Raw genomic sequence first — 25,591 nt, 5'->3', positions numbered from 1 at the left:
CTAGGCTTATTTTGACCTACCCCTGGGATCAGTGAGCTCACTTGAGGTCAAAGAGATTGAAGGATCTCTTCCCCTCTTTTGTATAGTCTATTGAAACTAAAGTATTGATGTTAGTGCTGTCAAAAATAGAACAGCAATGTTGACAAAATTGTTTCAGTTTGTGGTAATTTATTACCCACATATCAATTTCATTATTGAGTGCCATCTTGTAGCCCCCTTAGTTCTGAAGTGAAACATTTTGCACCCTTTCTCAGCTTTCTTTTGTTGTATGAGATCATAAGCTCATGGATTTAGAACTGCAAGAGATTAAGTATACCCTTCTCATTTTACCCATGAAACCCAGATCTAGAGATGTTAAGTGAATTGCTATGTGTCTATCTCATAGGTTGTATCTCAAGAAAGATGTGAATGTAGGTTTTCCTAACTCCCAAGTCCAAGATATTGTTCATTTTCCACATTTCTCTTTCATGTTTTTACACACGGGTTTGTATTCCAATCCTGAGTTGACCTTGGCTGCTCTAAGAAGATCCAGTGTTGTTGGCTAAGGTACTTTCTGCTACTATGGTACTTACTCATCTGGCCTCATTATTGTGATATCCGTTTTAAATCAGTGGAACATTTACCAGAAATGGTGGTGATTCCAACCAAGTCAATGTCTTTGTCCTTTTTGTATTTTTTGTCATAAACAACTTATTTGAATTGGTCAGATTTAAACTATGTGAATTGTTCTATTGGTTTTCTTATCTTGATACATTCTTTTATCTTTGTGTATGACTTTTAACCTTTCCCTTACATAGTAGCTGTACTCTGGGCAGCTGATTCTGATATGCTTCCCTCATCACTAACTAGTTTTTTCCATGGTAAGATATGGTCATCTTCATTTTTGTGGTAGTGCTCACCATATCCACTGTCTTCCATCTATCCTTCCTTCTTTCGTTCCATCTTAGAATCCATACTGTGTACTAGTTCACAGGCAGGGATAGTGGTACTGGTGAGGCAGTGGGAAACTATGGGAGCTAGGCAAAACTACTTGTTCCAAGTCATAGACCTAGGAAGTGTGGGGCAAGATTTGAACCCAGGACCTCCCATCTCTAAGCCTGGCTCTTAATCCAAATTTCATTGAGAAGAAAATAGTTGTTATAAGCATGAAGCTTCTTTATACATATATATATATATATATATATTTAATAAGCTCACCCCCACTGAAATCTGGTCACATTCCCACCTCTCTTTTTTTATTTCAGTTTAAAAGCATTTTTTTCTCCTTCCTCCCTTATCCCTTTGGAGGGGAAAATCTTTGTAAATATATGCAAAGTCTTTTTCAGTACACTATTCACAATTCTTTATGCCCACCTTCAACTTGAAGTTACTATCAAGGTTTTTGTTGACTTGTTTGAAAAATACTGTCAAATTATTCATAGAATTTTCCATTTTCATCCCGAAATTTCAGCTATCTTCAAAGAGGTCTTTCTGCTTAATGTTTATTGTGAATACTCTAAGATGAACCAATCCAGTACTGGGGATACAAAGATTAAAAGTATTGTGGTTTCCTACAAATAGTTCTTACTCAGTTTTATGCAGAATGAATTGAACTCTGCCAATTTCTTCTCTAAGAAGCAGCTTTGAGCCATTGGTTTCCTTTAGTGGCTACTTTGTTTTCTGGTTTCACTTAAGGATAGACTACCATCATTAAAGGATTTCTTCCTGTAGAGTGTTAGGCATTTAATAAAGCTTTTATATTTTGAATTATGTTAGATACTCTAAAAATTATGTTTCTATCATTACACATCCTTTCTTCTATTACTACATAATACTGAAAATGTTCTTAATGTTTTTTTTCTTCCTTATTCTCTTAGTAACAACTGTAGGGGCAAGAGCTAGGCAAATGGTGTTGTGATTTGCACAGGGTCACACAACTAAGATGTGTCTAAGGTCTAAAATTTTCTTAGTTTAATAAATTGCCATGGCTAAAGAATTTATTATTTAGTGGCCAACCTAAGAGACTCTTAGTAATTGGTTAAATTGCCCTTATACTGTGGCTGAAATAGGCTACATATAATTATCTTATACCATTCTGTAACTCCCTAGGTTGCTGGAGTTAGAATGTCCTTCCAATTTTTAATTAAGTGATCATTTCCCCAGAAAAGGCCATGAGTGAAGCCTATATGATGCAAAAGAATAATTTTATAAATTCATTAAGGTTCAAAGAATTTCTCAAGTAATCAGTGGATGAGATTGGCTAGATTGAGGAACGTGTGTTTTTGTTTTTTTGTTTTTGTTTTTTATTTGCTCTTTTGCTAAGTACAAATCACTAAACTTTTTATAACCATTACTTTTACTATTAAATGTTCCCTAATTTACTCTCCTCTGAGAGCCATCCTTGTAATGAAGAATTTCCTTTAATAAAGAAAAGGGGGGCGGTCAGCAAAATCAATCAGTACATTGAAAAAAAATCTGACAATACACATAATATTCCATACCAATGGATACTTAGTACATATTACTGTTGACTTCAATATGTAGATATTTTAATGGTTGTAGTGTCAGTTTCAGATTAAAAATAGATGCTTGGTTTCTAGATGTAGAGAAGAATTTCGCTTTTTAAATAGACAAAGCAGATGCCAGACTTTAAATTTTTCAGGTGTTTATTATGGATGTGTTTTTTAAATTATTTATTATAAATATACTTTTATAGGGTTTTCTTTTTATCCAGATCTTTTGATTTCCTCAGTGTAGAAAAACTCCTGTTATGGAAACTTAGAACTGAAAAATCTACAGTTTATAGTTACCTGAGGCACTGAGAAGTTAAGTGGTTTGCCTTTGATCCAGGCTTGTTCATGTATCAGAGGCTGCATTGAACTTGGGCTTTATTCCAAGCTACATCTCTACTACTCCATATTGCTTTTTGTCCCCCTTCTCCTCATCCCTCCCAGCCCCCCCCCATTCTCCCCCTTCCCCATAACTGTGTTTCAATATAATTGGTATACTTTGTAATCCTATTTATTTTATTTATACATTTTAAAATATTTTTAGAAGGATTCCCCATTTGTTTTACCAGATTGACAAATGGATTTCTTGACACAAAATTGGCCAAGAACTTCTGGTCTAGAGATTTTGATTAGTTGAATCTTATTTTTTATGATCTTGATTAGTTCTCAAACTGTTACCAAAGAATTAGTCTAAAAAGCAATTGGAAGATAAACTAATGTCTGAGTGACAGTCAGCCAACACACATGGAGAGTGGAGATGATGCTATTTAAACCAAGTGACTTCATTGTTGGAAATTCAACTCCTTTTTGAAAGGATTGGGGAGACAGAAAAAGAACAAAGACAAAGGCTCTCCCCAGAGATTAAACTGGAAAATGGAAAAAGACCAAAGGCTTCCATAAAAGGAGTAACGAATGGAGCATTGCCCCCTGATATTTATTTGCTATTGGTAAACTAGAATGAGACCAGAGTAAATGAGCTTCCATTATAGGACAAAAGTTATATAACCACCCATTAAAGGGATATTTGGTAATTTGAATTACTTCATCAATTTAATGTATTGGGTTTTCTTAAGATGGGGCATACCTTCTTTTCTTTCTGTATCAATCCCTGATCTTTTTTTATTTTATTTTTTTCTTTTCATATTGCTTTGCAATCTAAGCAGTAGGTTCTGAAAGGAGCAGCATTTCTTCATGTAGTCAATCATTTGAAAGTTTATTGGGAATTTTTTGATTTTTAGATTTGGAGTCTTTTCTTAATATGTTTTAGGTAGTACTGTACATGGAAATCTTCTTTATGTACATGATTTTCAGTTCTGTTTTTGTGACACATTTTCCTACAGGTGCTACTAGTTTGTGGGGTTTTTTTGTTTTGTTTTTGCTTCCATCCAAAATTCTTTATTTAATTAATTTAGAGCATTTTTCCCCCCATGGTTACATGATTCATGTTCTTTCCCTCCCCTCCTCCTGTCACCCTCCTGGAGCCAATGAGTAATTCCACTGGGTTTTACATGTGTCATTGATCAAAACCTATTTCTGTATTATTAATATTTGCATTAGGGTGATCACTTAGAGTCTATATCCCCAGTCATATCCCCATTGACCCATGCGATCAAGCAATTATTTTTTTTCTGTGTTTCTACTCTGTGGGTTTTTTTTAAAAAAACCTTCCCTTTTGTCTTAAAATCAATACTGTGTATTGGTCCCAAAACAGAAGAGCATTTACTGCTATAAGGACAGAGCAATGGGGATTGGGATTAAGTGATTTGCCTAGGTTCACACAGCTAGAAAGTGTCTGAAGCCATATTTGAACCCAGGACCTCCTGTCTGTAGCTAAGCCTGGCTTTCCAATCATTTGAACCACCTAGTTATTAAGAAGTTTTGTAAAATTCCTTAAATAAAATTTAATTTCCTTTAACTATATGGTATACTTCTTCTCATGGAGAAATTTTATTGAATGGAATATGGGTAGAATGTTACAATTCCAACAGATTTCGAAATTTGGTTGACTTAACATGATTTATATAGAGAGCTGCACTTAAGTATTGTGGTAAGACAAAAAAAAAATTAGACCAAAGCTCTTATCAGGAAGCTAAAAACCTTTTCATATTTATCTGTGAAACAATATAATCACAACTGTAGGGCCATATATCAAGCACATACATGGCTGAGTATAAGATATGCTTCATAGGCTAGAGAGAATCTCAGTGGCAGATCTTGTTTTCAGATTTTTATTCTGTATAACTAAGTACTAAGTATCATGACTAAAAAAAGGAAATACAACAGACTTTGAGAGTTGCCTTTCAACTTACCTACATTAGCGAAAATAATTACTTCATGGATGTTTCCATGCTCATAATATTTTTAGAATGCCATTTTGAAATTGGAAAGCCAGATTGGTAGAGTGAAAAGACAATAAGCACTAATGGGTTCTGAGCCCAGCTTTGCTGCTAATAGTTATTTTGGGCAAATTATTCTTTGGTCCTCAATTTCCTCATCTGTAAAATTGAGGTTAGGCTAGATGATCTCTAATGGCCTTACTAGACCTTAATTGAATATCAGCCAATTTTTTAGCTCCGTAAGAAAAATAGTGTCATTATGCTTTTTTGACCCCAAAATGACATGATTCACTCCACCCAGGACATTAGGCTCCATATTATAACTTGGCCAACTTCAAAAAACACTCAAAAAGGGCAAAAGTTTATCACCATTGAGGAATACTCAAGAGTGTTTTATATATTCCACAGCAGCAGCACAAAAAGGGTTTTAGACAGTATCATTGGGAATAAATTTACTAAAGGAATAGCACTAGTTTGATATGTAACTTCCTATATTATTTGATTTCCAAGTAATTCTTTTTTAGTCATGACTAAACTATAACCCAGAAGGAACTAAGAGAAGGCCTTTGAAGTCAAAATACTTACTTTTTTTTTTAACCCTTACCTTCTGCCTTAGAATTAATACTGTGTATTGGTTCTAAGACGGAAGAGTGGTAAGGGCTAGGCAATGGGGGTTAAGTGACTTGCCCAGGGCCACACAGCTGGGAAGTGTCTGAGGTTAAATTTGAACCCAGTACCTCCCATCTATAGTCTGACTCTCAATCCACTGAGCTACCCAGCTTCCCCCCAAAATATTTACTTTTTAAAGGAAGGTGTGAACCAGCAAGAATATAAAGATACTCTATATTTGCTTTGAAAAAATTACTGAATCATTCTTAAGATTTGATGCTATGTTATGTAGACAGGAGGAATTAGACCTTTATGGTATTATTTCACTAAATAGAAGGAGTGCTATGAACTCGTAGAATATCAGGTGCCCTAATTTAATTGTTAATACCCAAATACTCTAAAACACAGAAACAATTTCTTTTGTGATATTCTTGTTATCCATTTGGACTACCAGATTGACTGTGTTAGCAGGGTACTTTTGTATCTGAAGGTCCATAGAAGTGTTTGAAGTACAAAAGTTGAAAACCACACTGAATTTATAAATATACACACAAAACATTTAGTTGAATTGACAATTCATGCTCTCCTCCCAACTTTCTTAATTATAGCATCTTTAAAATTTTATCTCTTCCAGTGTCTGAGTACATACACAAAATATTTCTTTTAAAATTAGTCTTATTTGCTAAGGACTTTTCATTTACTCTTACTATCACTTGTTGGGTATGGATGGACAAGTGTTGGTCAAGATGTGTAGCATCTTTCAAATATTAAGTCTTTTCAACTATTTTTCAAAGCAGGTGTTTAAGTCGCTGACAATTTTATTATGGAAGTCGTTTATTAATTTTTATTAGGAGAAACAAGTAGATTTCATGGATTGGTTAAACAAAGTGACTATAACTTAAAAGGTTATACATGTATCACATGAAGAATTACAAATTGATAAACATCCTCTATTATCTTTAAAGTCTAATCTATTTTCAGAGACATGGGGAAACAATTTGTTTTTCTTCAATGACTTTTTTAGAATTTCTGAATTAAATCCCTTGCAGTATATTTTAAACACATTTTTATATACTTACAGATGTTTCAGGGAGATGGTATTTAAATGTAACAGAATCTGTTAGAAGGAAACTCAGAGACATCAAGTCCATCACTTGAAACCTCTTGTGTTGTTCCTCTACTTAAATTTACTGTTTAAATGGAGAACCAGTATTCATTCAGTAATTTATTAAATGTTTAAGCTTGGTATGTCAGAATTTGCCAAAAAACCGAGCATAACTCAGGTGGTGTGTCACTTCAAGAAAAAAACCCATAATTTCTCGATATTTATAGTTTAAATAACAAATGTATAATTGTAGCATATAACTATTTAATAAACCAAAAATAGGTAAATTAATATAGGTAGAATTGTCATCAGAGTTAGAAACACAGAAGAAAAACAACTGCTTGAACACATGGGCTGATGGGGATATTATTGGGGATGTAGATGCTAAATAATAACTCTAGTTCAACTATCAATAACATGGAATTAGGTCTTAATCAATGATACATGTAAAACCCAGTGGAATTGTGCAATGGCTACAGGGGGGAGAGGGAAAGAACATGAAACAAGTAACTGGGAAAATAATTCAAAATAAAAGTTAAAAAAAGGAAAATAATAGTACACAGTGTCTACACTACAGCAAATGTTTCATCCTTGGCATGCAACGCCATACTTGCTGCGTGTCATCGAAAATGACATCGAAAATGTGTCATAGATTTGCCATCACTGAACTAGGGGTACAGATTTGAAATTTAAATACTTGCCCTCTAGAAGTTTTGGGTGGAGAAGACAACAGACAACATCTACTAATATAAGTATACTAAATAAATACAAAGTAACATGGTTTAAATATGGGTCCAGGCATTTGTTGGTTGTACCCTAGTCAAGTCACTTAACCTCTCTGCCTCAGTATCCTCATTTGCAAAATGGGGCTATTTCTTCTCAGGATTGTTATGAAAATAAAATGAGATAATAAATGTAAAGCACTTTGTAAACCTTAAAATGCTATAATGGATAGCTATTAGTCAGGGAATTGCTAGTTACTTGTAAGGAAAAAAGCAACTTTCAGGACTTTTTTTCAAAGCTCTGGATGTAAATATTTCTGGATGTAATTATATTTAGTTAAGTTCTCCCCCTCCCTTTTCCTTCCCTTCAGTTACCAATTAGGTAATTGAATGTTTCAGAAACCTTGCTTGTAGTCACTGCATTTCATTTTGTAAAATAAATTGTTAGTACTGAGGTTTTAAGTTTGAAAATTTAGTGAAAACTACTTATCCTCCCCATTTTTCCTCACATCTTTTCTTTGACATAGCAGCTATGTTGGCAACAGCAGCTTCCATAAGCAGAACAGTTTTGCCTAGAAATAGCATCTTAGAACCAACTAAGGTGGCTTAGAATCTATGTGCACCTTTCAGTACTTACACTATTTCTCTTTGACTCTGTCTCTCTTCTATATATCCCCGAGGCATTGAGGATACTAATGCTAAGAGTGAAATGAATTTAGATTCTAGATACTGCCTCTGAGATTACTCCCACTCCAAATACATTGTGTAAATAGTTTGTCTCAGCCTTAGACTGAGAGCTCCTCTGTCTCTACTAGTGCTTAACCCTTTCAAAAGCAGATCAAATGTCCTAAAAATGAATAGAGACTTTTCTTTGTCACTTCACAGTCAAAGGATCAGAGGACCCATCTCACCCCATGGAAAAGCCACAGCTCCATGCATAAACCATACCTTTAAAGAAAATATTCTCCCAGTGAAACAAAAATGAAGAGAAATATATGCCTGGAGGAAAAGTCAGTTTGTGGATATTTGCATATCTAAATAAGTGTTTTCCACCCAGAGCCCCTATTAGAAAAGGCAGAGCCAGGTCTAGAGAAGAAGGTCCTAGGTTCAAATGTAGCCTCAGGTACTTCCTAGAAGAGTGACCCTGGGCAAATCATTTAACCCTTATTGGCTAGCCCTTACAACTCTTCTCCCAATACAGAATATTGATTCTAAGATGGGAAGGTAAGGGTTTAAAAAAAAAAAAAAAAGACCAGCAACCTGTGAAACCAGTTCCTGGCTTTCAGGCCTCATTTCTGAAATATTATAGGGAACTGAATGAAATTTATAAAAATAAGTGTTATTCCTTACTTGATAAATGGTCAGGATATAAACAGGTAGTTTTCTGAAGAATCATCAAAACTATTAATATAGTCACATTTTTAAATGTTCAAAATCACCACAGATTAGAGAAATGTAAAATAAAATAATTCTGAGATGCCATCTCACCTACTATTCTAAAGAAAAATTTGGAGCTATGCTCAGAAAGAGTTATAAAACAGTTGATTCAACAATACTACTAACTAGTAGTACTATGGCCCAAAAAGATCAAAGAAATGGGAAGAGGACCTATTTGAACAAATATTTTGTAGTTCTTTTTGTGATGGCCAAGAATTGGAAGTTGAGGGAATGTTCATCCATTGGGGAATGGCTGAACAAGTTGTGGTCTATGATCATGATAGAATACTATCGTGTTATAAGAAATGTTGAACAATGATTTCAGAAAAAACCCCAGAAAGACATATCAGTGATGGGCAACCTTTTAGAGATGGAATGCCAGCCAGCCAGCCCCCACACACACACACACACACGCACACACACCCCAGACAAGTATAGTGCCCCATGCCCTCCCCCTGCTACATTCTGTGCCCGACCTTTTTCTCCTTTACTCCACCCAGGGAAGGGAGGAAGCACTCTCATTGGACTGCTGGGCAGATAGAGGTGGGTGACATGGCCAGAAGACTTGGGGAGGAGAGGCAAGGGGCTCAAGTACTCTACTCCCCTCTAGTGGAAACTGAGGGAACCTTGAAAATTTCAGAGTACACCCAGCCAGTATTCAAGGAACCAGAAGCCATTTCCAGTGCAACCCTTTATTGAGAGAGAAAGAAAAAGCCTAGGGGAAGCAAAAAAATTCCCATCTTAGAGGGAAAAATCCTTATTTATAGGAAAATATAACCCTCAGGTTAAATGAAGAGACCTGCTCAGTAACCCTATTGGGGAGAGGGGGAGGAGAACAGTCTAGCTTTCTAATTAGGAACTCTGGCAAACTCTGTACTGCAGGGATGGGCACAGTGGTCCTTAGGGCATGGGTCCTTGGCATGCATGCCCACAGATAGGTCAGTGCATGCCATCTCTGGTACACATGCCATAGGTTCGCCATCACAGGCTTATTATGAACTGATGCAAAGTGAAGTGAGCATTGTACATAATAACAGCAATATTATAAGGATAATCAAGGCTTCAAGTTTGTCCCCATTACAGGTAATGCTTGCTTTTGGTTTTAGATGGATACTTCACATTTTAAGAGGTTCTATTGATTCCTATGCTTTTCTAATGTTTTTAGTAGGAAAAGGGGCTGTGTTTTATCAAAAGTTCTTTTTTCCTGTTATCTTTTTAAATTCTTTACTTTCAAGCTCCCATTCTAATTGGAGAAGACAATACATATTGAATGGTTCTGTTTCCGTTTGACTGGAAAAGCCCAGTGCTCCTTAGGATATACAAGTATTAGGGCTGATGGTAATGGCCAGGGGTCTGGAGAAAACAACAGCAGGGCTAACAAACAGTAGGGCTTGGTGATAGGATAATGATGTAAAAAATAAAATGAATATAGAAGGATAGATTTATAAATATGATGGATTTGAATGATCTGTTGGTAGCCATTAGAAAAATGAAGCCACGTGGCATGCTAACTTAAGCTGTTTGAAAGACCCACCATTATGCTGCTTCAGCAGGAAAGAGGAGGTGCCAGTCCAGTCACTTGATTTTATCCTGTCTACATCATTATGCAAGACAGGAAGCCAGTGAGCTCATGGGAAATGTAGTTCAAAGACCCTGAAATGTCCACAGGAAGCCAGTGGGCTCACAGGAAATTTAGTTCAGAGACCTCAAAATTTCAATAACACATTCCCCCACTGTGATCCTCTTGGGGAAACCAGTCTCCCCAAAAGGATCATGAGAATATAACTAACTTATAGATTACAGAAATTTGGGGATAAAAGAAAAGAGGACAAAACCAATGATCTAATATAGATTGCTAGGCACATTGACAAAATACCAATTGGGGGCAGTCCCCTTCAGCATGAGAGTATATATTCAAAACAAATGCATTCAACTCCCCATAGTTCAATCAACTGCATCCCAAAGTTCATTTTGGATCTTCTTGATACAGTATAGGTTTCTGCAGGTTTCTTCATGGTGTCTTCAAACAGGTTTGTTGTCTGGTTTCCGGGGAGGTAGTAAATTTCTTATCCTGAAATTACTCTCAAAAGAATTTAAACTTTACAATGATAAGTCCTGGTGATCTTTGATTTTACTGGAAGACTTATAATTGATAGCACCTTTCTCATTGAAGGGGTATGAACAGCCACGTCATAGGAAAGGAGGTCACTGCCACTGTCATATTTCCTGTCAAGTATTTGGAGGGCTAAGACATGAAAGAGAAGAATTGGGGCATTTAAATGTTGGTTCCAAAACCAGGAACAATTCAGAGAGGCAGTTTTGGGCTTACTTTAAAGAAACTTCTAAGGTTTTAGAAGATAAAGGTATCTAGTGGTTCTCTGTTCATTAGAGGTTTTCATGCCTATCATCTGGCATTTACTCATTTAACCTACCCTTTGCACTATGCTTGGTAAAGACCCTCTGACCAAATGGTTGAATATGTTGTAAAGGAAGTTTACTCTTTGTAAATTGGTTGGACTAGGTCAGTGATGATGAACCTATGGCACAGGTGCCAAAGATGACACACAGAGCTCTCTCTGTAGGCACTTGAACACCATTCACCCCCACCCCCCCATCCCCAGAGTTCCTTACTAGAAAGGCAGAGGGACTCTGGAGCTGCTCCCCCTTTCCACCATGCCTAATGACATTTTTTCACATTTCTGCCCTATCTGCTCAGTGGCCCAATGGGAGCACACAGCATGTGAGGTGGGTGGTTCATAGGTGGCAGAGCTGGAAGGGAATGGCCCAAGTGCTCTTTACACTAGCTGACTTCCCCCATCCCTCCTCCCAGCAGCCAATTCTGGTTGGGGTAAGGGATTGGGTTGACATAGCACTCCATCTCTAAAAAGTTTGTCATCACTTGAACTAGGTGGTCTCCTGCAAGGTTCCTTTCAACACTGAGATTTTGTGATCCTTTGGCTAAGTGGCACATTTTTACTGAAGCTTAGAAAATCAGACTTGTTTGTCTTTTTCTTTAGTCCAAAATAATTACATTCAAATCATTTTATAAACATTATTTCATTATTCTCACACCTGAGAGGTGGGTATTGTTATTACCCTTATTTTACAGGTAAGGAAACAGAATCAGAGAGGTTATCTGGTTTGCTCAGGGTCACATTAATGTCTGAAGCAGAATTTGAATGCAGATATTATGACCCTTAAGTCCTGTGTTCTAACCCCTATACTTCTCTGCCTTCATAAATAAACTCCTATCCACCACACACAAACACACATGCACACACAATCAGAAACTATATGATTGGGGGCAGCTGGGTAGCTCAGTGGATTGAGAGTCAGGCCTAAAGATGGGAGTCCTAGGTTCAAATCTGGCCTCAGACACTTCCCAACTGTGTGACCCTGGGCAAGTCACTTTGTTACGATTAAAAATGATAAAGACTGATATAATAAGAGAAATTAGTAGTTTAATTAAAGCCATGGCCATGTTGGTAAAATATATATTTGACCTTGCCTATCTTTTTAATTTTACCACTGGAGCCCATCTTGTCCCTCTGGTATGCCAGCCAGCCACTGTGTAAAACCCAGAAAGAGGCTTTCTTTAGGCCCTCCTCTGAATTTAAATTGCCCCATACGTGGGGACGTCCAACATCCCCACGCCTTAAACCGGAAACCCATGGGGATCACAGGAAATGTAATCTCAAAAGTCCCCATAGGGAGTCTGCTAGACACTTCTAAATAGCACTTCCCTGAATTCAAAACAAACAACTTGACCCCCATTGCCCATCCTTACCACTCTTCCACCTAGGAGACAATACACAGAAAAGTTAAGGGTTTAAAAAAGGAAACTATATGATTTTCTTCCTTCCTAAACTGTTCTAGTATGACACTCAGTGTCTTAAAAGCTTGTCCCCAACCTACTATCTCAGTATTACTCATTAATTACTCTCTACTGCAGTGATTCCCAAAGTGGGCACTACCGCCCCCTGGTGGGTGCTGTGGCAATCCAGGGGAGCGGTGATGGCCACAGGTGCATTTATCTTTCCTATTAATTGCTATTAAAATTAAAAAAAGTTTGGGAACCACTGCTCTATTGTAACCAGACATAGACTTTTCTCCATCTTTTTTTATGTTTTTGTTTTTTGTTTTGTTTTTGATATAAGACTTTTGCATATTGGGTACAGGTTGTTCATTCCTTTCTACTTTCTGATATCAAATTGTACCTAAAGCCAGCCCTGACCACCCCAGCCTATTTCCTTCTTTAGCATTCAGCTCTTTATAAATAGCAAATATCTTAGACAATTCATCTGACAATTTGTCAGGAACCTCCTTTTAACATTTGTTTTTTTTAATGATGTCATCTTTTATTAACTCTGATTATATGTTGTCTGCTATCTCTCACTAGATACTATGTCCTTCAAGACATGGGTTGTATGTTGAATGTCTTTGTATCCTCCATAATGTTTCACATAAGTTGCACTGAGATTTTTATTGATTGATTTTAGATAGTCCCAATTATCAGCAGCATGATATGGTAGAAAAATAAGATCTAGAATCAAAAAATCTTGAATGCTCAGCTCTTTTTTATACTGTGTCATGTTGCATAAGTCACCTAATCCTTTTAGATTAAAGGATATAGATGGTCCTTTCCAACTGTAAATATATAACTATATAGTACTTGAATGAAAATTTATTGAGTGAATAGTTTTATTTGAAAACTAGGGATGAACCTTCAACCAACATGATGTATAGATGCGGTGTAATTTTGTGGTTTGTTGCCCAAACTATGCAGCAAACTGGTAAAATCTGAATTTAGGGGGCGGGAATTATAGGAATGAAAAGGTTTGTTGTGAAGGTAAGCTCTTTAAATCAGTTTTCTTCATAGATGAGAAGAAAAATAAGCAATTTGCACATCTTTAAGTTAAACTTCACAAGAAATTAACTTGGTTATAAATATGATCATATGTCATTATACATGACCATGAATTTATGCATAATATCTTCTAAGGAAGTGAAGACCTTTTCATAAAGTGTACTGTATTCACTTGCTATCCAACTCAAGGCTTGTGTTGTGTATCAGATTATTTAATAATTAGATTATTATGGTTATATTCTTTATGTAGCTTTTTAACAAATTATAAAGATTATCTTATTTCTTAACTTTACCAATAGATTTACAGTATTTTTAAAAATTTCCTATTTGTAATTATGAACTTGACAAGCTAATGATTAACATGACAGTTCATACAAAGATGAGAAAGACCTATGTATAAAAATGAATATTACATATAGCTTAAATGAGTTTATGGGGAGAAGGGTTGGATTTCAAGTTCAGCACTACCCACTTGTCTACATTTACATCTGAACTTCCTTTTCTTTTTTTTTTCTTTAAAAATATTATTGCTTTTTTTAAAAAATCCTTTTTTTAAAGCATCACTTTCATTCTGAAGAGGCAGAGTGGCATAGCAAGTGGCTCTTGGGACCAGAAAGACCCGCTTCTTCCCATTTCTCTCCCCAATAATTAGCCTTCCCTTATGATGTAAGTATAGTAAAAAAAAAAGCCACATGTTCACCTGATCTGAAAATTGTAAGAATGAAAATTTAGGTATTTATAAATATATATTAAAATATGTGGCTGCCAGGAATCAACAATTTAGGTTGATTCCGTAATTAAATCAGACCCAAGTCAGCATCGGGTTGAAGAGTTTATTTACAGTCTGGTAGGTTAAAAAGTAGGAATAAAGAGAAAAAGGAGAGAGGCTAGTCCAGGCCAAAGGCCTGGACGGAGAGAGAAGAAGGTTATAAAGCTTAATAATGAAGCTGTAAGCCACGGGGCCCAACAGCCAGATAGGCAGAGTTTAGAATTGGCCCAGCTAGGCCAAGGGAGTCAGCCTAACTTACCCACATGACAATATAGAGCGTAATCTGTCTGTGGTCTCAGGAGATGCTTCTTCTTCCAGTTGGAGACAGCAACTGCCCCCACAGGAAGTTCACTCACTTACTTAAAGAGATCTTGTCTTTCATCACTTCCTGTGGTCCACCTCTAATTCAAATGGACAAATGGCAGTTTCTACATTGATTTGGACTGCCCAAAGGGCAGTCCCTTATTCTTGATTTGTTTACTTATTGTCACGTGTGGGTAACTTGTCTCCCCTCCCCACTAAGGGAGGTGAGAGTGACATCATTAGCACGCCTGGGTTGAGTAGATTTTTGACTATTAATGGGATCGAGCTAATTCTATTTACACAAAATATATACTTTTTCTCTTCAAATATGCCAACCATGAAAAATACTGAGTTCTCATTTCTTCCATAGTGTATTACTTTTCCCCTCCCTTGTTTTTCTTTATTTCCTTTTTTGACTTTTGAAAGATTATCATTCTTAGCGTGTAAGCATTTCATCATCTGGCACTTTCATATAGATATATTTATATATAGACTGACTATATATATATGTACATATATATAAAATATATAATGGTCTTTCTAGATTTCTCTTTATTGTGTTCAGAAATTATATGCAACTTTTTTTTCATTAGGAATGATTAAAAGTCCTCCAGTAAGTAGGTCCAATCTTTTCCCCCTCGGGATCGATTATTTTAGGTCATAAGTTTTTGTATTTTGCTTTTGGAATATCATATATAAAGAATTTATTTTCTTTGTATTTATTAGTAGATGATACTGTGATTCTTTAGTTGAACTTTTTCTTTTTAGCTTACAGTTTTTAAGGGGGGGAAATTGCTTCAAGGATATGGATTTTTACTAGGATATTCCTGGGCATTTTCAGTGTGAGGTTTCTTCGAAAGAAGAATTTGATGAGTATACACACACCCCATCTTACCCACCCAAGTGGTTTAGATCACCCAACTTTAAGAATTCAGATAAAGAACAGTTTTAAGAAATGACCTGGTCTTGGCATGGTGAAGTAAGTGAAATTATTCTTGTAAGAATTAAAAATTATGAGGTTGTATGGAGAGTAATGAACCTGGATTTTAGTTGAAAAATGAGCTTTGCTGTTGATCAGTGTTTACTGTAATATTTTCAAATGCCACCAGTGCAATTATACATGTTCTCAAGAAGATGGAAGAGGAAGCAGGAGAATCCTTCCTTAAATGTAGTTATAATGGTATAATAAAGTAGAAATGGCCTATAAGTCCATTCTTGAGGTGATAATTTTGAGGTCATTAAAAGGAATCCAATCTGAAGCTTTGTTAATAAGATAATGATACTAATCTCTTTTTTAAATTTTTTAAAAAATTTAAAAATTTTTTAAAATCATGTACTTTATTACAACTCTAATCCTTTCTATCTAGGATGTTGAAAATAGCCATACTTTTGTATGTTTTGCCATCACTAAAAAAATTTTGATTAGAATAATCCACTCATCCCTATAACTGAGAGTTTCATTAACAGAAGTTTGAGAAGGAAATAGCCAGGGTTTTGCAAATGCTTGTAGTTAGAGATATTCTTAGTCACACAAATGAAGAAAAGTTCTTGTATTTACTGTTTGTTGATTATAAAAAGCATTTAATTCACTATACAAAGTGCTGCCATAAATGAGACTCATGTATTTTTTTTTTTTTAATCAAAGAAGATTCCTTGAGAATTGTAATAGTAGGAAAAAAACTTCATTTAACTCCCTGGTAATTCATATCAAAAGGAGACTTTGTGAGATCTGTGATTCAAAAAAGTCAAGGCTAAATATCCAGATTGGAAAAAACAAGGGGATGAAGGGCTCTTGTTGTTCAGAATATATGTCGTTAACACCGGTAGTCATAGTCAGGACTGGTCCATTAGTAATATCTCTTGCACAAACAAGGTTTATAGACAATGAACTAGACACAACGGGAATAGGAAGAGAAGTTATAGGCTGTAGTATCTTAGAAAAACTTGATGCTTTTAATAACCCTCAGGCCCATGTTTTTAATTATACTATTCTTCCAGTGATACTGTATGACTACAGATCAAAGAATGCTATATTCTCTGAAGAATTAAAGTGGCATATAACCCAGAGAGAAATAAATACTTGGTGGGTATTATACCATATAGTCATTGAAGGAGAATACAGGAGAAGAAGCATAAAGTATATCAGAAAAATGCATTTTCCAGGGGGGAAAAAGTTGGGCAATCATGTAACCATCTCGGGAGATAGCTGATGGACACTTTTTATGCTCTATTAGCTATATATTATCAAGAGACCTCCAAGAAGGCTCCCAGAACATGAAAGATGGTTTTTCCTTTGCCTGCTACTTCATGGAGAATTTGTGATGGAGAAACTTGAAGGGAAAAGGTTGAATGCTATGAAAAGGTGGGTTACAGCCTGCACCACTGAAGTGGAAGCTTACATATTTGAGAACACAGAACCATTGAATTATTATGAAAATATTGGTTATAGTCCTAGTAATCCCTTTTATTATTAGCATGTGACTTAACACAAAGAAATAAAGAACAAGTTTTTGGAAGTTTGGTATTTGCTAAAAATTGGTTCTGCCATTGTGCCACAATGTAATATCCTGATTTTGTTGTGTTATTTCAATAAATCTCCAGTTTCCCCAACTCTAAAGTGAAGTGGAGAAAGAGAAATGCTCAGATGAAATTGTAAATTTAAATATTATAGAGTCTTCATAAGAGAAGCACTAAAATAGAGAAAATAATTCTGAGATTAAAAAACAAGTGTGGAGCAATACTCATAGCTATATATATATATATGTATGTATGTATGTATGTATGTATATGTATACTCGTCATTTATCAACGTAAAATTATGCTGACCTAACTGAGGTATTTTATGATATTGTTGTTAATTCATTGTAACTAAACCATAACCATTATTTTCAAAACTCTGTTATAACATTGTTTGGCCAGCCTATAACCCCCAAACACAAATTGTCAAAGAGTATTCTAGGGATCTAACTGTCCCTGGTATTGTTTTGCCCTGTTGTGTTTTTGCAGTCAATTAATAACAAGCAGGATGGGCATGCTTGTGTTATCTGTGCACCAAGAATATATAACAAGTTGAAATTGAAATTTATAGATGTGGTTAATAGTATCATAGCTAATTGTTAGAAGATCAAAGAAGTTAGAGCTGGGAAAGATCTTAGTCTGCCTTTTTTTCTTCTTTTAGAGGTGACTCACAGTGTAAGTAACTTGCCTAAAGTCACATGTGGTGCAGTCAGAACTTGAAATAACACCCACAGAATGCTACAACACTTGCAGTCATTTCTTTTAAATAGACTATCAGACCTAGATACTCCTTTAGCTCCTTATCCAATTTGAATAAATATCCTTAGGGTAAGCTCCTTGGGCAGCTAGGTGGCTCAATGGATAGAGCACTGGGCTTAAAACCAGGAAGACTCATCTTGTTGAGTTCATATCTGGCCTCAGACCTTGGGCAAGTCATGTAACTCTTGTTTACCTCATCTGTAAAATGAACTGAAGAAAGAAATGGAAAACCACTCCGAAAATGGGGTCACAAAGAGTTGGAGACAACTGAAATGACTTTAACAACAATAACTTTGAGATATAAGTATAGTTCTTGTCTAAGGTCTCTTTTGTTCTTATTTCTATTACATTGAATTCTGTATTTTTAAAAATTACTCAGAAACAATTTTTGACAATCATCAACTGTCATTTTGTGGCTCAGATTGTCTCCCTCCAGTGTTCTCCTGGTTCTGTTCACTTCACTTTGCATCAGTTCCTAAAAGTCTTAACTGGTTTTTCTGAATTTATCTTGTTCATTATTTCTTGTGGTAGAGTTCTTTTATTTCTGCTATTATAGTCTTAACATAGTTGGCACTTCCCTACTTATCAAAAACATGTCTCTTCTGGTCTCTTGGCAATATCAGTTATTTCTTCTTTACCGAAATTTTGTTTCACTATTGAAAATCCAAATATGACTTGGTAAGAGTGGTATTTCAGCTAATGAGAAGAAGCATATTTGGGAATCCTTTTAGTTGCCTTCAGTGAGTAAAGTCCATGTTGACAATTTTTTATTTTACTTGTGATGTGTTTGAATATAAATGTTGCTATTAGAAATATGACAAGCAATATACTTTATTTTTCCTCACTATGCACTTCAATATTGAGTGCAATATTCCTCTAAGCTCTGGTAATTATTTTTAAAAATTGTCTTCCTTAAAATCTAAATGATCTGAATATCTAATGATAGACTATCAATTCTTAGAATAACTATTAGGTGCCCATGATTAAAATGTTGCCTTTCCTAGGCATTTCAGCAACCAGCTTCTCCTGATTGCCTACCTTTTTGACCTTTTCATTGTTAATGAACAATGTTGGGCAATAGAAAAAATTTTAAAGCTGAAACTAGAATTGTTTGGTGGAGAAGATGCAGTAAGATTCAGGAGAAATAATTTTAGACCTAGTTCTGTCATAACTAGCTTATATCCAGTAAATTACGTCTCTTCTCCCCTGCAGTGTTTCTTAAAATATTTTTTCCCCATTTACATGTAAAAGTAACTTTTAACCTTTGAATTTAAAATGATGATCCCTTCCCTCTTCTCTGAGATGTCAAGCAATCTGATATTTTACATGTGCAATAATTTAAAACATTTTTCTATATTGGTAATTTTGTGGAAGAGAATTCAAACAAAAGAAAATGGAGAAAGAAAAAAAAATATATTATGTTTTGAGTTGTATTCAGACTACCATCAATTCTTTCTCTGTAAATGGGTGGCATTTTTTATCATGAGCCCCTGGGGATTGTCTTGGATCACTGTATTACTAAGAATAGCAAAGTCATTCACAATTGTTCATCAAAAAATATTGCTGTCACTCTGTACAATGTTCTCTTGGTTCTGCTAACTACATCAGTTCATGTAGGTCTTTCTAGGTTTTTCTGAAAATTATCTTGCGGCTCATTTGTTACAGCATAACAGTTATCCATTACAACCATATGCCACGATTTGTTCAGCCATTCTCTTATTGATGACCATCCCCTTAATTTCCAATTCTTTGCTATCACAAAAAGAGCTGTCACAAATATTTTTGTACAAATAGGTGTCTCCCTCTACCCCCACTCCCTTGTAGTGGTATTGCTGGATAAAAGAGTATGATGTACAGTTTTAAAACCCTTTGGGCATAGTTCCATATTTCTCTCCAGAATGGTTGTATCAGTTCACAACTCTACCAACAGTACATTACTGTCCCAATTTTCCCCCACACTCCCTCTAATAATTTTCCTTTTCTGTCATAGCCAATCTGCTAGATTTGATTGGTACCTCAGGGTTGTTTTCATTTACATTTCTTTCATCAAGAGTAATTTAGAGCATTTTTTTCATGTGACTATAGATAGCCTTAATTTCTTTATCTGAAATTTCTGAGTTTGTATCCATTGACCATTTATATATTGAGGAGTGACTCATTCTTATAAATTTAATAATTCTCCTTATATTTGAGAAATGATGGCCTGCAGTTTTAAGGATTTGGTTCTTCTGACTTTAATCCTAAACTTCTCTGTTAGATCTTAAAAATGTGTGATTCTGATTTACTGATGTTACTTGCTAGCTGTTTACAATTATAGTACAGGAAGTCCTCAGTTTTGTTCCAAACATTTTTTTTATTAACCAGCTGTTTGGAAATCAGATATGTTTTCACATAGCAGCTATGTTAAAAATGGTGATGAGATTCCCAGGCCAGCTTACAAAAAATATTTTCAGCTCTCTGAAACAGCTGAAAATATTATATGGTTTTTAAAAATGAAAACAAGGAAATAGTGTTGTATGAATGGACAAGATAGAGCAACAGTAACATTATAGATCATTTAGGCTAATACTCTAATTATCTCCATAAAGATTTACACAGAGTGGTTTGACTATAGATGAGAGAGGGAGAGTGCTTGAGTGGAAGGGACGATATAGGTCATTTAGGCTAATACTCTAATTTTAAAAGGTATAAATTAAGCCCCACAAAAGTTAAATGATGTGCCTAAGGTCACATAGGTGACAGAGTCTGGGATTCAAATTCAGATTCTCCAAGTCCAGTAGTTTTTCCACAGCAAAATACTGCTATGTGGAGAAACTTTCTATCAGTTTTAGCTTTCCAGAAGTGAAATGGGTTGGCTTGGGAAAACATGGGTTTCCAATCACTGAAGTTTATGTAGAGGCTGAATGGTTAGTTGGCAAGAATGTTGTAAATGGAGTTTCTGTTCAGGTATGAGTTAGATCTTTTCTAGCTCAGATCACAGCATCTTAGTTCCTTTCATGTAAAAGGATAGTGCATTTTTAAATGATATTGAACTTTACCTTATCATAAAATTCTCAATCTTAAATCTCAGTATTTTTGAGATACATATAGATTCCAGTACTATTCCAAACTATACAGGGTAGTTCATGACTTTATCAATAACCCACCACCCTAGTTCTTACTTGAACTCTTTTTTTCCCCTTATGCCACTAAAATTATATGACACATGACTGTTTAATTTTATTTCTGTGTATTGCACATCTTCAATGGTATATCCTTAAAACACTTAAAAACTACACAGAATTTTAATGATCTCATGACATAGTAGAAGAAACATGCGATTTGAAATCTGCGTCCAGGTTCAAATCCTATATCTGCCAGTTACTATTTGTGTCACATTGAGCAAGTCATTTGACATATCTCATATCTTAGAATTCTAGTGAATCTCTTTAATTTTGCCACTTAGATTGGGAAAGTAAGGTATTTTCCAGTTCCAAATCCTTTAACCGGATATGATTTAAATGGGCTATTTAGGGAGAACTCGTAGATGATAGTGAACCATGTTTTGAGTACACCTGGCTTAATTCATTCTAGCTTTTTTTAGAAGTTCCAAGATTTTAGTAGTTAATGACAGTCTCTAAATCCAAAGGTCCTATGGTTACTTGAATATTTGTTAGTGACTATGTGCATTTAAATTGGAAATTATCTTGATAAACATAATTTGAAACTTTTAATGTTTATGGGCTCTTTCAAGTTGAATTTGTTAAGGCTTTTAAGTATTTCAATTGAAGTTGACTTTCATACTTTTATCAAATATAATTTATGCTGTCTTAATATAGTTCTGTATTGTAATGTGTACAACATAAGCTAAATAAAACTTCTGACTTCTGAAGGTAGCCTTACACACTATTGAAAATCATTTATTTCCTTCTCAACTAGCTACAACATCAGGGAAAGAACACAATTAGTAATAGAAATATATTTACTTCTGTCTTATACAAGCAATACAATCTATTGAGGACATTTAGGTGGTGTTTTTTTGTTGTTGTTATTGTTGTTATTTTAAACTCTTACCTTCGATCTTATTGATTCCAAGGCAAAAGAGTGGTAAGGGCTGGGCAGTGGGGGTTAAATGACTGCCCAAGGTCATACAACTAAGAAGTGAACGAGGCCAGATTTGAACCCAGGACCTCCCATCTCAGGGCCTGGAAATTTAGGTTTTGGTTTATTTCACTTAATAAGACGTCTTTGTTTTATTCTAAAATAGAATTGCTAGTTATGGTTTTGAAGCACTTGTCTTCAAGTAGTTTATATTATGGTCATAATAGAATTATGAACATATACACACAAATATTTCCATTAATGTACATTAGTAGGTGCTGCTCTAGAAGACTAAACATTTTTAACGTTACATATCATTCCTGTGCTGCTCATTTTCCCCTCTTAGAATATTTGATGATAGAATCTATAATGTGTTAGTTTTAATTAAATCTTTTTTTTTTTTTCCTCTTCAGGTTTGCTTGGAAGACAACTTCATTCCTCGCACTTAAAGAACAACTCTTCTGAACTACTGTTCTGAACTTGGAATGATACTGCATATGTTCATCTGATGGAGGATTAGCTAGATCTCAAGGAAAACATTGCTTACTGGAAGACGTCACAATATACAAAAATGTCATCCAACAGGAGTCAGAATCCACATGGACTAAAGCAGATTGGTCTCGACCAAATCTGGGATGATCTCAGAGCTGGAATCCAACAGGTTTATACCAGACAAAGTATGGCGAAGTCCAGATACATGGAACTCTACACGTATCCTAAAATCTTTAAAACTTGAGTTTAAATTGACCACCTAGCATTTTTGATATCACAAGAGAATTTTTAAACAATCATTTTTAAATTGCATTTAGTCTTTCTTAACACCATGCTAAACATATACATAAACATACATAGAAATAAGATAAGCTCTGTCCTCAAGGAACTTACATTCTGTTGGGATATGAAAATTTAATGAGCAAATACAGGATATTATACTGCAGGGAAAGGGGCCTACAGCAGAATGTCACTAACTCTTGAGGGAATCAGGAAAGGCCACTTGAAGAACTTATCATTTGAACTGAACCTGAATTAAATTTATCTTTTCATTCTTTACTCTATACATTAATAGTGCTTAGAGTTTCTCAGTGACTTTAAAAATATCATTTTATTTAGTTAAATTTTAAAATGAATTGACCTTGTCATTTGTAAAGATCTCCTTAAAATGAAGACTGAAATATTTTCTTAATACTATATCATGGAAAAAATTGGGGTGATAGGTCAACTAAGTAGCACTGTGCAATGGACACAAAAGTGTATGAAAGGAGATCCTAAATTCAAGAGATTTATGTTCTTAGAGTATTTTAAGCATTTAATGTTTTCATTTCAAAAAGTATTGGTTGAGTGTCTTTTAAGATGGCATATACCAAGAACTTCCATTAAATTAGTAAAAAGTCGAAAATAAGGTAAGTTCTTAAAATGTGAACTCTACTACTACTTTATAATAGGTTATATCAGTTGTTACATTGGGTTAATAGAGTCATGCTAAACCTCTACATCAGTGATTCCCAAAGTGGGTGCTGCCACCCTCTAGTCGGTGCTTCAGCAATCCAGGGGAGCAGTGAAGGCCACAGGTGCATTTATCTTTCCTATTAATTGCTATTAAAATTTAAAAAATTTTTAATTTCCAGGGGGCTAAGTAATATTTTTTCTGGAAAAGGGGCAGTAGACCAAAAAAGTTTGGGGACCACTGCTCTACATAGATAAACAATTCCCAACACTGCTTTTGGTATTATGTGCATATTTGTTTATCTTATTTAGAACTTTGAAAAAACTAATTTAACTAACATTTTCTGTATGCCTATGCTCATACACATAATAAATGGATAAATGTAAGAGATTGATTGCATGGTTTAGTGGCTAGAGAGCTAGCCTTAGAGCCTACCAGACCTAATTTCCAGTTGCATCTTTTAGATGTGCCAGCTCTGTAACCTGGTCTTAGTTTTCTAGTAACTCTTAAGACTGTTGGCAAACAAAGAAGATACTGACTTTCTTTGGTAGAAGAGATTTTCTTATCTAGGAGCTCTTTTTACTCATGGAATCACAGGTTTGTATCCTATCTCCTAAAAGTGTAATACAGAACTTTTTAAGAGGAGAGTTTTTTGTAAAATAGTAGCATGCTGTATTTCCTAAAAGCCTGGGGTTCTTTGGTATAGCTTGTGAAGAATAGAGGTGATCATGAAACCCTACTAAGTTAGCTGTATAAAAAAGTAGAATCTAGACTATATTGCCATTAGATCAGACTTAACACTAAACACAAAGGTATTATTGAGAGTAGTAGACTTTTATAATAGAACTAAATCATACATAGTGGTCAGTTAATTGTCTGCCATTCTTCTATACATAAGTTATCTTAAGTTGGACAGATAACAGTTTAGTAGTAGCTTGTTTTTGCTCTTAAACTTTTTTTGCCTATGCTATGTTCCATTTTAGAAAGCTCAGAAGACTTATAAACAAAAGGTCTTGGAAAATAATGAAAAAAATTTTGCTCTTAATAGGATTATGATCATAAATGTACTGACGTTTTTCAAAAACTTACCTAGAATGAATCTATCTAAATCATTATTTTCCTCTTCAAAGCATCAACATTTTCAAAAGTGATTTTAGACATTTTTTTACCAAAGGAGAATTGAGCAGTCAAATCCAAGTGCCAGAGATCTTAGAGCTAGTTAATGGTAATACCAGCTACCAAGATTAAGAACCCAGTTCTTTTAATGCAAGAGTGCTCTTTCTGCTTTACCATACTATTGTCACCTTGGAGGTCTTAACATTTGCCCACTAACGCTGTTGTGACCCAAAATATTTTTGGAATCATTCTCTTCAAAAGTAAAATTATGTTATTTTAAATATATAGCTGGTAACGTCTTCATTCATTTTGATGTTGGTTATCTTTTTTGGCAACTGCCACAAATTAGTTTGTGTTACACCAAACCATTTTCTGATTTTAAAAACTGTTCCATAACCCTTACCACTCTTTTGCCTTGGAGCCAATACACAGTATTGACTCTAAGACGGAAGGTAAGGGTTTTTTAAAAAAAGAAAGAAAGAAAATATTTTTTAAGTAATGATAACGAAACCAATTTTTTAGACTCTTGCATTTAAAGCCTTATCAGTAGATGCCCTGAAATGTTAAAAAAAAAAAAAAAGTATCCATCTTTCCATGATTTTTGACACATGCCCTTTTAGGTAGGCGGTCTCAGGAATTCAGTTTCATTTTGTCACAATATTATTGGACCCACCATGTTTAATCATCTGTTACTCTTTTCCCATAAAACATTTTTCCCCAGCTTCCTTTGAGTTATCAGAACAGATGTAAAGTAAAAGTGTTTGCTTGCAATGCCATTTGTTTTCAAACTTTCCAGATCATATTTTCTTTCAGAATGAGTATTTAACTTTTTTACTATCATTTCACCATTAATCACATATATGAACCAATCAAATCTCTTAAATTTTCAACATTTTGATACATCATTTCACAGTTTAACTGATTACACGCATTATTTTTCCTTTATTTGTTTGGTTGTGTGTTTTTAAAACATTTATTAATATTTTTTAGAAAAGTTAACATGATTCATGCTATTACTTTCCCCTTCACCCCCCCCCC

The 25,591-nt window shown here is 34.9% G+C and overlaps 1 protein-coding gene across 1 annotated transcript in view; it reads left to right on the top strand.

The window, feature by feature from the left end:
- Positions 1–25,591, top strand: part of CUL1 (cullin 1) — a 110,083-nt gene that overhangs the window by 25,845 nt on the left and 58,647 nt on the right. Inside the window, exon 2 of the mRNA XM_044678803.1 lies at positions 22,407–22,704. Within this exon, the coding sequence (XP_044534738.1) occupies positions 22,565–22,704 (140 nt within the window). The 5' untranslated portion in view covers positions 22,407–22,564. The remainder of the gene's footprint in view (positions 1–22,406; positions 22,705–25,591) is intronic.

The sequence above is a fragment of the Gracilinanus agilis genome, chromosome 5 (genome assembly GCF_016433145.1).
Source record: "Gracilinanus agilis isolate LMUSP501 chromosome 5, AgileGrace, whole genome shotgun sequence".
NCBI classification, from domain to species: Eukaryota; Metazoa; Chordata; class Mammalia; order Didelphimorphia; family Didelphidae; genus Gracilinanus; species Gracilinanus agilis.
Note: the sequence above shows the minus strand (reverse complement) of the source record. Positions and strands in the feature narration are given on the sequence as shown.